We start from the raw sequence: 12,277 nt of genomic DNA, 5'->3' as shown, positions 1-12,277 counted from the left end.
TGAACTGCTAACATTCAGAGTACTGCATATATCAATGGGAAATAACAGTAATAAGAACAGGTTTAAAAATTGGCTGATGAATTGTTATCCCACGATCATTTGTCTTGTTGAGGTACCTGCTACATCCACCCATGTGAGATCTTCACTGATAAAAATGATCAGACTGGAGCACTGATATCTTACCTTTGTGGACAGCTTGAAGCTGGCCATACAATAATCACAATGTAGTAGATAGAAAAATGATCAATAATTTCCTTGTATGGATTGTTTCCCTAGTCTGTTATGTTGAATCACTCGATTTTAGATCAGATGCCAGCAGTGATATTACTTGAAAGCAACAAAATTACAAGTCAAAAACTGCGCTCCACTGGAACAGATATACAATGTCAAGGGTTCACTACCTCCAAAAGAATCACCAGTTCTTTACGACACACAATTGTACAAGACCCTATCCTCTCCAGTTTGGACTATTGATAGAAAGCAAACAAGAGTACCATGGGATCACCCTGAAATGCAATCAGAATAAACCGCACATAGTGCCTGAGACTGGATATACATCATATACACTGCCATGTACAAAACACTCCAGATGGGATGTGCCGCAATATAATCCAAGTAAGGTAATGCTTATAACTCCTAGATCAACCTGACACATTTCTGTCAGGAACTCTGGCAAGTCATATCCTGATGAAACACGTTGGATGGACCTAGGAGGTATGCAGATGCATAGCAGGAACAAGGAAGCACATTGGAGCTGCTTCGGCATAGCTTCATGTTCATATATTTTGGCCCTGGTAGAGAAAGCCCAGGGAAATCTCAACAAAAAAAACAGCAAAAATCTGACTGAGGTCCTAAATCTCTCCTAAAACAAAAGAAAGAACATTTAGGGCCGGCTTCCACTGGCCGCATTTAGGGCCTGCTTCCACTGGCCACTGGCGGAGCAATCGCCACACTGCACTGCATACAGATGTACCTACTTCTGGTTGCGCTGCAATGTCACTTATTACTATCCCTAAGGGACCCACATACGGACTGCAGGAAACTGCAGTATGCAATCCATAAATTCTGCCACACCGCATCCTGTCGTGACAGGAAGATCGCGTCAATGGAAACAGTCCCATTGACAAACACTGGATGCAGTTTCAATGCGATTGGGTGCAGCCATTGCACCACGTGTAGTGAAAAACAGACCCATAGTCTGGGTTTCCATTTTAACTTGGTATTTTTTTCTGTATACGTCACAGTGTGGCATATCCCCTGTCTTACCTGCGAGAAGTTTAGTCCATTAAGTGGATGACACTGTTCCTCTACTTTCTCCACTGCTCCAGTCCTCTTTTTTAGACGCTCAGCTTCCTGGGCAAGATATAAATCCAGGACTGGCACTCCCCTTGATCTTATATCAATCTCTGTCAAAGAATTTACCATCAGCATCACCCACACTGGTTTCTTTCTTTCCCAGTTGCCTGCTATTGCATTGAATAAGTAGTCAGCATAAAGCCCTTTCCCTTTTTGATCTGGAGTCATCCATGAGGGCATCATGAGTTTAACGTATTCCAAATGGCGCTTTAGTCTGCGGTAAATGTCCCTTGGAAGAACACTTTGTAGATTCTCACCCTGAGGCAACATTTGGCAACTGGTGAGAGCAGAAATTGTGAAGGGGTCCGTCAAATCAAGCTCAAAATACACAATATTGCTCTGCTGGAAAGCTTTCTTTGAGTTTTCTGGAATAAAATCCCACACTCTGGTATATGGGACATGAATAGTGCCAAAGAAGTATGAAGGAGGATCTCGTTTGATGGTCCAAAGAAAAGAGTTCAATTGGCTTTGCTGAAGAAAGAAAGAAAAACAAAGATCACGTAAATTAAAAGACATTTATGATTAACCTTTCTGTTTCACATTATCATAATCGTGAGGAAACAGAGAGCCATTTATGCAGACATACCATCACATCACGTATGTTAATGTACTGTATATACAAAAATCTCAACAAGTTGAATGCAATCACTACAATATAAATGCAATAAAACGAGGTCTTCATGATTAGCATGTGCGCATTGGAAGAGAATGCCAAATCCCTGATTATTCTGAATTAGCTGGCTTCATCTAGTGTTCTTTTTTTAAGTCTTTGAACTCTGCTTCTATTTCATTTATTTCAAAAACAAACGTGACAACTCACGATCTAGTATTGAAGGTTAGGTGAAGGTTCAGCTTTGAGAGAAAGCTCGGTCAGCTTTATAGATCAAGGTCATTAAATAATCACTAAAATGTTTGTCAAATTAGGCATGTCTATAATGTCTCTATCAATGCTTATTAATTGCTGTTTCTGCACAAATGCTTTATTGAGTAACTAGTAGACCCAGCCCGTTTAAAAACGGGCTCTAGGTCTACGGCCGCCGCCGCCAGTGCGCGCGCATGCTGTGCACGCAACCGCCGAGCGCGCACCCACACCCACCCACCTCGCTCCCGCCCACCTCGCTCGCCCTTCCAGCTCCCTGGTCCCAGCTGTCCGTTACTGCGCACATGCGCAGTAACAAAAATCCTGGGACACAGGGACAAAACTGCTGGACGCAGCGACACTTAGTTTTTATTAGGTAGGATTTTACAGGAGTGTTCCTGAAGTGCTTAAATATATGCTTTACACTTATTATTTGTTTTTAGGTTGCTTAGGACCCTTGTATATATAGCAGTGATAGATAGCCACTTTACACTTTGCCTCACATCTCTGCACATTACTAGAATAACTTTATGTGACTTACAAAAGGTCAACATTTTATGTAATAATCATTCACCACTACAATGTGCAGCAGTGCTTTTGCTCCGGTTGCCAGTTTCTGATTAGCTGTAACAGGTCACATGACTCACTGACCATTGAGTGAGTAAGATAATATCTCGCCCCTTGATTGAAAGCAAAAACCATGACTGGTGCCCAGTAGCTTACTGAGAGAAGGGGTTGTGCACACCACACACAGCATAAAGGTAGCCATACACTGGTCGATTTGCCATCAGATTCGACCAACAGATAGATCCCTCTCTGATCGAATCTGATCAGAGAGGGATTGTATGGCTACCTTTACTGCAAACAGATTGTGAACCGATTTCAGCCTGAAACCGTTCACAATCTGTTGTGGTGGTGCTGCTGCCGCCGCTCCGCCCGCCCCCGCCGCATACATTACCTGCTCCGCCAGCGCGACTGCCCCCGGTCACCGCTGCTCCGTCTCCGTTCTGGTCTCCAGGTCTGGCATGCTTTGCTTCTTCCTGCCCGGCAGGAAGTTTAAACAGTAGAGCGCCCTCTACTGTTTAAACTTCCTGCCGGGCTAGAAGAAGTGAAGCATGCCGGACCCGGAGACCAGACCAGCGCGGAGACGGAGCAGCGGTGACCGGGGGCAGTCGTGCCAACGGAGCAGATAATGTATGCGGGCTCTATTGCGTCGGTCGTCGGGTACTCGAGCACCGCTAGCGACGCGCTCCCTACCCGCGGGCGATCGACGGTAATTTTCCGCATGGAGCGATCGACGGGATCGGACGAAATGGATCGAAATTCGGCGTGTTGCGGGAACGATGTGACAGCAGATTCGATCCCAGTGATCAAATCTGCTGTCGATCTGGCGGGAATCGGCCTAGTGTATGGCCAGCTTAATCTGTTCTTTGACCCAATAAACTTGAATAGACTTCATTCTTACACAATGAGATGCAATTTGATGCTCAAAATGAGTCACAGAGAATGCAAAAAATGAGTCGCAGACAACTACAAAAAGAATGCCAGGTGTTTTTTTTTTTTTTATTACAATGCAAAACTATAGTTCACACTTTTAAAATATGTATACATTATACACTGGCTTTCAAGCTCTGTTAACCCTTTTACATTTTCAGTATGTATGCATAACTCTTATCTAAGTTTTGACTGTTTTTTCTCCCCCACATAATTCCTAATCTAGATGACAGCACAATTAAACTAATGAGAACAATCCATTTCCAAAATGTTTAATGGTCCACATTTGCATGTAGCAGAAATATGTTACACTCTACTAGCCCATCAGTTAATTTCAAAGGGAAAATAGAGTGAGATGTTTCAATCAATGGCGTGATAGTAAAGGTATGAGTATGGAAGACCCTACCTTATAGGACGCCTGACCTTCACAATATAGGGCTGTGGAAGTGTGTTATGGCTAAAACAGAAGAGGGCTCAGAGAACCGCCAAAAACAATTGATAAGAGGCAGCTGAACAAATGAGCTGGTGGAAACACCTTGATTTCTGTTTTACTTATGTCAAGGAGTAATACATTGTCGGAAAACACAGTTGCTTAAATGAAGCTGAATTATCGCAAATATCTTCTGTTTTAAGAAGGTGAATTACACTCATGTTAAGTTAGAGAATGTGACAGGCACACCTTATGTATGTAGATAAAGAAAAGAAGAGGTCTAAGAACAGAACCTTGAAGTAACCCAACATACAGTAGGCATGGATCAGAGTTAAGCTGGCTATACACTATAGAACTTTGTTTTTTATCGGCAAATTTAAAAAAAATATATAGCAGGAGAGTCTAAAAGAATACTCCAACAGATAGCTTGAGGTTCAAGAAGAATGAGCTTTTAATGCTTAGAGATAAGGGAGTCTGGAGCAATCAAGCATGATCAACCATGTCACAGGCCAAAGAAAACTCAAGTAAGTTGAATAAGGTGAAACGGACTTTCATTTTTGCAGTCAGGAGATCAATGACAACTTATATGAGAGCTGTTTCAGTGTCAATACAGGGTGTAATCAAGACTGAAGGTGGTAGAATAAGGTGTTAGAGAGTAGAGAGACTGTTCTAAACGAACATGGACTTGCTTATCCCCTTTGCTCTGGAAGCAAACTGACATCTATACTGAGCAGGAGGGGGAGACCTTTGGCTACGTATAAAGGGGGTACTATTACAAATCATAAAAACATTATTCAGGGTCTGAGATATATCAAAAAAGAAAAAAAAGAGCCCATAAAGCACATACTATATTACTTTTCACACCACTATGGAGTAACCATAACCTCATGCATCTGCTAACGGTATATGACCCTCAAATCTGGACTGGGCATGGAAATAAAAAAATAAAACACATACCCCCTAATGGGAAACTGTTAATACATGACTAATTAAAACAGAAATGTAGTTTACCTAATAGCATATATTTTCCATTCCTAGAAATGCACATGCCATGCAGGTTGCCGCAGTTTCTAGAAACAAGCATTTAGAATTTAGAAGGCATCCTTATTCATCAGTATCTAGCCATACATCTGTTAGAAGTGTAGCAGAATTGCTCCCACATATTTCACAATGACTAGACAAAGCTTACAGGCGATAGTCTGCGGATATTATAGGCTTGACAGAAGAAGAGTGATCAGAAACTTTGGAATGTTTTAATGCTGGTCTGGTACTGGCAAAAGATAATCTCCTTTAACTGAAAATTATATTTACAGGGCCACTAAACACAACAAAAACTAGTCTGAATCAGATCATACTATTATTTACTTTGAAGTGTCCACTCATATTCTGATGCTTGGAACAAGTAGGTAGTGCCCTGTTAAACATAGTAGAAGACTGAGTAGTGACTGACTCAAACACTGTGTTATTGGGAGTAGATGCAGATACTTCACTTAGTTCTAACCTCCTGCTGTTATTCAAAATCCTCTGTTTCTATTCTGGGAAAGCAATCCTTCTCAAGTGGTCAAAAGATCCTATGCCCTCTACTTCACATTGAATTCAACTAATTCATAAATCAATACAAATGGCTCAACTACAAAGAAAAACATGATACACAAGGGTACGCTACTTGTGATACATAAAATGGAAACTAATGCTCTGTTACTGTACTCCAAACTTGTCATAATTAGGTGACAGTGATTATACTGGTGGGTTGGAGTCTCTGTTATACCAAGGGACATGTTAGATGTTATAAGGTGGGGGGTAGGGGACTTTTAGATTTGCTGTTATATCATTGTTAACCTTTAACACAACAATAAAAATAGTGCCTAAATAGTGTCTAGGCCTCTTGTAAATTAAAGCAGGTATAATAATAATTATTATAATTTTCTATGTTTTTTTGTTTTTACATGGAGGGTCATGCAGTTTGGGATGATCACAAAAATTCCGACCATTCACTGCCATCTGGCCCGAAGCTGTTAAACTTGCAATAAGCTAGAGAGGTGCAGATTTGAGCCTCATAACAAAAACGCTGATATCACAAGTATGACAGTAGTCCCAAGTCTTTAATACCTTATATCACAGGTGTCAATCTCCAGGCCTGGAGGTCCAGATCTATGCCAGTGTTTAGGATGGACTGAGAAAAAAAGGAATGTGTTCTACCTGATGGACCACACCTTTCCTGATTCAGTACCATCAATTAATTTGAGCTATATCAAAAATGTGTGAGGATCTCGGCCCTCGTAGGACCGGTTTGACATCCCTGCCTTATATGAAGAACCTTTATATTTCAAAAGGGTGAACCATCAGAGGTACACACGCCACTGCCTAACCACCACAAAAAAGGAAAGAATTCTAGTCAACCAGCACACTGATGGCCAATCCTTTTGCACATACATATTCAAATGGTCCCACCCAGAGGGAAAGTTGCGCAACTTCATTATTCCCCAAATGACTGGTTCTGCGTGGAAAAATGGATGCTTGCTGTTACAGAATTTTTACTACAGAACCAATTTCTACAAAACTGGTTGCCCCTTTTTGCCTAAATTCTGATGTAATATTGATAAATATGATAGACAGTATCACATATCACTACATCTCTACTATATGTATCTGAAAAACTGCATGGCCAAAAAAAAAGCCAAATCTTACATAAAAAAAAATCATTCTGTAATGTCAGTTATATGTCCGAGATAGAAGTTAAAGCGTGAATATTGGGCGTGAAATTATGTTTGTAATGGGGTCATTGACCACTATTAAGTCCAGACCAGTAATTGTGTCAGGCAAACTCACAGAGTGCAGAAACACAGCACAGGCAGCATAAGCAGATATGTGCACTCCCTCTTCATCTCCATAGAGTCCAACAACAGATTATGGTCAAAGCAACCCCCCCCCCCCCCCCCCGCTGCTAATGACCGGACACTGCACAACCAGTAAAGCCTTGTACAGACACTAGATTGCTGTCTACCCCAAACCCCCCCCCCCCCCACCCACCCACCCATAAAAAAAAACATAACAATTGGATCCAGTAACATGTGCAGTGATGTTTGTACAAACATTTCTGTGTAGCTGATTTTGCAAAGATACATCTTCATTTAACCTTACCTTTACACATGTATGGGTACCCTTTGCTCAGTTCCAAAACAAGGTAAGCAATGTGGAACAATGCTTTTTATGTATGCTTGCAGTAACAGAAGGGGCTGTTTTTTTTCTTGCAAAATGGAATTTTACCTTAACGTTTTCATTATAAACATTGCTGACTAAAAGTCCATAAAGCTAAGGTGCTCTGATATGGAAAATTATTTTCTCAAGTCTAGCATCAAAACTTGCATATCAGAGCTCCCAGGACTTTAAGTGTTAAAGTGGACCTGAACTCTTGCTCAGGACACAAGGAAAATAGAGAGAAATGCACTCTGTGTTTTTAGAGAGAATACCCTGTCTCATTCCCCCTTAACTTCAAATAATCATGTGTAATTCGATCTCTCAGCTGTGTCAGCACAGAAATTTGTCAGTCCTCGGCAGACACAGCTAATATGTAGACAGAGGATGTTAACCCTTTCTCTGCTTCTATGAAAGCAGGAAGTAGACACATTGCAGATATAATGCAAGAGTTCTGTAAGCTGTAACACAGAAATATTTTTTCTTTAAAGGTTTTTATGCTGTTGCTTATTTTTTAGAGCAGAGAGGAGGTCCTGAGTTCAGGTCCACTTTAAGAAAAAACTAAAAGTATATTCAGGCTCCCCTATGTTTCTACACTAAATTAAGATTATCTTTAGATGGAAGACAGGTATACCTATAGAGCTCCACGCTGGCACCAATATACAGTAGTGCTAGCTGGCCAAGTTATAACAAGTATACTAGTGTGAGTAAAGGTGTCCCCCACACAGGCAGTCTCCTGTTTACTGATCTCCTGAGAGATGTGGCTTTGGCAACCATCATGCCCTGTTCACAGTGAGGTGCTGCAGTACAGTGTAAGGCCCCCTGCACACTGCAAATCTGATTTGCGATTCCAATTTACGATTCCGATTTGCGATTTTGATTTGCCCTGGATCCTATCAAAACAAAAACGCAGCATGCAGTAACGATTAAAATTCAGAATCACATGTAGTGTGCAAGAGGCCTAATGGCTGCTTTGTAATGCGCTGCAAAGCACCACCTATGCAATGTTTACAGTGCGGCGGTAGGGTTGCGGTAAAATGGCTTGCGGTATGGTAACACTGCATGCAGTGCCTCACTGCTAAAAGCGCACATTAACAGGTACAGTGAAGCATACTTTTCATTTTTGTGTGCTTCACTGTATGCGACAGAACATGGCCATAATACTACTTTTTTGTTTCGTTGCATTCCTATTATACAGGGAACACAACTTAACGTCCCACTGTGAATGTAGCCTCAATGTATTTCCCACTACAGACGAGAGCAACACACTTGCTTTCATCCTTATCCCTTGCTTCTCCATAAAAGCTACTTAACAACAGTCACCAGTCAAGTCACCACTAAAGATAGGTTTGAGTGGGTTGGTTTCAACAGTTTTGAAATGCTGACACCAAACTTTTTGTCTATGATTAAAGATACATTTCAACACACTTTATACATTTCAACACACTTCCTTTTATCCTTATCTCTTGCTTCTCCATAAGACAGAATGGGCTGCTCAACAGACACTAAACTTTTTGTCTATGATTAAAAATACATTTTAAAAAAAGTTAAATTAGGACTTTCCCATTCCCAATGCAGATTACCGTATTCATTTCTGACTTCTGAACCATAAACAGACCTTCTGAATCATTCCTTGCTTTAATGAGTGAACTAAAATATATCTGAAGCTGGCTAACTTGAAATAACGAACAAGCCATTTACCGCTAGCTCCCAACCAATAATGGCCTAGCCTTCTAAAGCCAGAGGGCGAAACATTCCAAATGATTCTAGAGTGCAAATTGTGCTATTATTCCAAGGCATGTAACTAGGAGCCGCTGTATAGGTATTATCTCAGACATCTTGCCTGGGCCCAGGTTAAACTTTAAACTGAAAACTGAGTACAAGCATTTTCCATACTAAATCTGAAAGTAATTTTATCAAAATATGTAATCTTCACAAAGATAGCTGCAGGGCCTAGTTCATGTAAGCATCGTGGGTAATTGGATCCAAATGTCACAGGCACTGATATACGTGTACAGGTAAGTTAGGTAGCTGAACAATGATTTGGATTTAAAATGTCAGAAATAGACATCTGGAGTCAAGATGCCCTTGACAGGACTAAGTTACCATAGATACATATTTGTCTGTAAGCATGCACAAATGATATACAATTTCTAGCATTGCATCTGTCAAAAATGTTATAAAGGACAGTTCTTTGGCTATGTTGAGCAGTATACTGATTGCATAAAGGCTTTACTGCAGCTATGAGATTTCATGTGCAAAGGCAGCAGTATATGACTTATGCCAAAATCATCTATTTTTTTTCATATTGATACAATGCCAACATATCACGCTGACGCTGTACTATATAGAGTACATCAGGGGTGTCCAAACGTTTCAGGCCAAGGGCCATATCACCATTCTTGAGAGTGCTAGAGGGCTGTACTAGCGAAATTAAACACATTTTTTGCTGATTGCCATTAGGTACACTATGCCTGTGACATTTTGTCAAATAAAACATTTCCAGAGGAAATAGCCCATATACCTTGTGCAGCTAGCACAGTGCCAGCTGCTCCATATCCTTTTTTGTTATATCTAGAGTGTTGGACAAAAACAAAAGTTTTGTACTTTTTTGATTCAGATCTCTGCCCTACTCCTTCATGATATAGGCGACCAGTGAGAACACCTCTACCTACACTAGGGTGGAAAGCAGGAAGAAGCATGGCATATCTCCATGTCACAGAAGTCAAGACCTTTGTTTTAAGTGAGCCTGAGAAGCAATATGGAGTCCTTGAGAGCATGAACGGAGAGCCTAGTGCCAAGGCAATACATTAAATCACAACCAGATTTTTCCAACACTTGTTGTTCTAGTGAGACATCTGCAAAGCCAGTCTAAGGCAAGCCAAATTGTGGGAAAGGTTAATGAGGTCAAACAAAATTAAAGGTGGCCAAAGACATTTCAGTGGGGTCAAACATACAAGTATGGACCATTCATCAAGACAGGTACAAAGAAAAATGGGCCAAAAGTGGTGTGGTTGCCAAGAGCAGGTGATCACATTTCAATGAAGGATTTTGCTCTGGCTAGCTGCTTCACTTTTATTTCAGTTTTCTTTACACTGGTCTTGATAAGCCATCCCCAAATCTTCACAGTACTACAGAGCACTTAACAAGGCTGAGAAACAGCTCAGCTCAGCTAAAGCATAGTGGCTAAGAGCACTGCCTCTGACGTGAGAGACCAGGGCTCAATCCCAGCCAGGGTCAGCATCCATACATTGTGTCTCAGCTATAGCATAGTGGCTAAAGGCTCATACACACGGGGTACAGCCGTCGCCGCAACCACGTGGCACGCGCATGTTGCAGTGTCAGGTCGCCCGTGTGTATGACGCGCGCACCCCGAACCGTTGCCCGTCGGAGCTGTCGCCAGGCGATTGACATGTTCAATCGCCGGCTACAGCTGTCGCAGCAACTTCGCCGGAACTGTCGCTAGTCCTGCGTGTGTATGCGGGCTAGCGACAGGAGACCTACGCGAGTGAATGGAGCATCCGGCCGGGGGGATGCTCCATTCACAAACCGCTTCCGCCGCGTCTCTGCCTTTCTGGCGAGACGTGTGGGACAGCTGTTGCCGGCAGGGAGCTGTCGCTCCCTGGTCGCGTGCGCGCATGCAACGGGGGACAATTGTTCCCCGTGTGTATGTAGCTTTAGAGCACTGCCTCTGACGTGAGATACCAAAGCTCAATCCCAGCCAGGGTCAGCATCCATACACTTAACAAGGCTGCCACCTCAGCTTCATAGATAAGAAAATGGGATGTGAAATAGTGCTGGACAGGAAATGCTGGCTGCTCAATATAGTCAGTGTAGTCTGCAATACTGCATTCTGAGAAGATCATGTGTTGTTAGACTTAAGATTCTCAGCCAGGGCAAGTGCTTCCATAGGGGAAAACTGGGCAATTGCCCCAGGGCCCCTGAGCACTGCCACATATCCCTTAAGGTCTCCCCTCAGCATTTTAGTTGTCCTTGGACTCCTGCAGAGTTTTTGGCAGCATTGCAACTCACCTGCAACTCAACCTTGGGGGCCCTGTGGGGTGAATTTGCTGTGACCTTGAAGTGGGCAATTAAACTGAACATATGTTGATAAAGTGAATGATCAGTGGTTGCCTTCAGTGAAAACTGCACAGAAAATTGTTTTTTTCTCCAAAGATATTCCATAGAAAATGATTTGCAAATAAGTACAGTTGTGGAAACAGTCCCTTTGTGTCAAAAGGAAGTCCTTCCCTGATAACCTTTCAAGCCTTCTTTTTGCTCCCTTTTGGTCCTATAATAGGATAGTTGGCTTCACTGACCTTAATAGTGATGCTCAGTACCAGTTTGCTTTATTACATCTGTTTAATCCACTAAAACTGTTGTATATGATAACATGTGGTTTTACACAGTAGATATCCTCAGCTTATGCAGTTTTGTCATCATATGTTCTAGGTTTACTCCCTGTGATTGCCTCAGTGTTGCTCTTATTGTACGTGGCAGTCATGTGACAACTGAGGATGCTTCCTTTGGCTATATGTAGTATTCAGGGGCATAGAGGAGGAGACTGCACCCAGCCCCTGCTGCAGAGGCCTACCTAGACACTGCATCGGCTCTTCATTGCTGTCACAGGATTAATTATTACAACGACATGTGCTTTGGATGATCATTTATAAATTTAATACAACTGTGTTCAAGCATCAAAGAGTTGTGGAGAGGGGGGTAGTACAGCACTGTAAATTGGGAAGGTTGTGATTAAGTTGTTTGGAACAGTCATATAACTTTTATTTGATTTTTTTTTTTAAGTTTTCTTTTTTCACCAAGATTTTGTATGTTGCAGATTACAATGGACTGGGTGCTTAATTGTCAACAATTTATTATAATTTTTATTACAACATTCATTTTGACTTAGTAACCAACATCCAGTATTTGCTGCACAGGACTAC

At 41.8% G+C, this 12,277-nt stretch overlaps 1 protein-coding gene across 3 annotated transcripts in view; it reads right to left on the bottom strand.

Moving 5' to 3' along the window:
• TRABD2A (TraB domain containing 2A) overlaps positions 1-12,277 on the bottom strand; it is a 116,564-nt gene that overhangs the window by 79,296 nt on the left and 24,991 nt on the right. For all 3 annotated transcript variants that reach the window (XM_068271291.1, XM_068271292.1, XM_068271293.1), the window contains exon 2: positions 1,267-1,827. In XM_068271291.1, the coding sequence (XP_068127392.1) occupies positions 1,267-1,827 (561 nt within the window). The remainder of the gene's footprint in view (positions 1-1,266; positions 1,828-12,277) is intronic.

Source organism: Hyperolius riggenbachi, chromosome 1, assembly GCF_040937935.1.
Source record: "Hyperolius riggenbachi isolate aHypRig1 chromosome 1, aHypRig1.pri, whole genome shotgun sequence".
Taxonomy (NCBI): domain Eukaryota; kingdom Metazoa; phylum Chordata; class Amphibia; order Anura; family Hyperoliidae; genus Hyperolius; species Hyperolius riggenbachi.
Note: the sequence above shows the minus strand (reverse complement) of the source record. Positions and strands in the feature narration are given on the sequence as shown.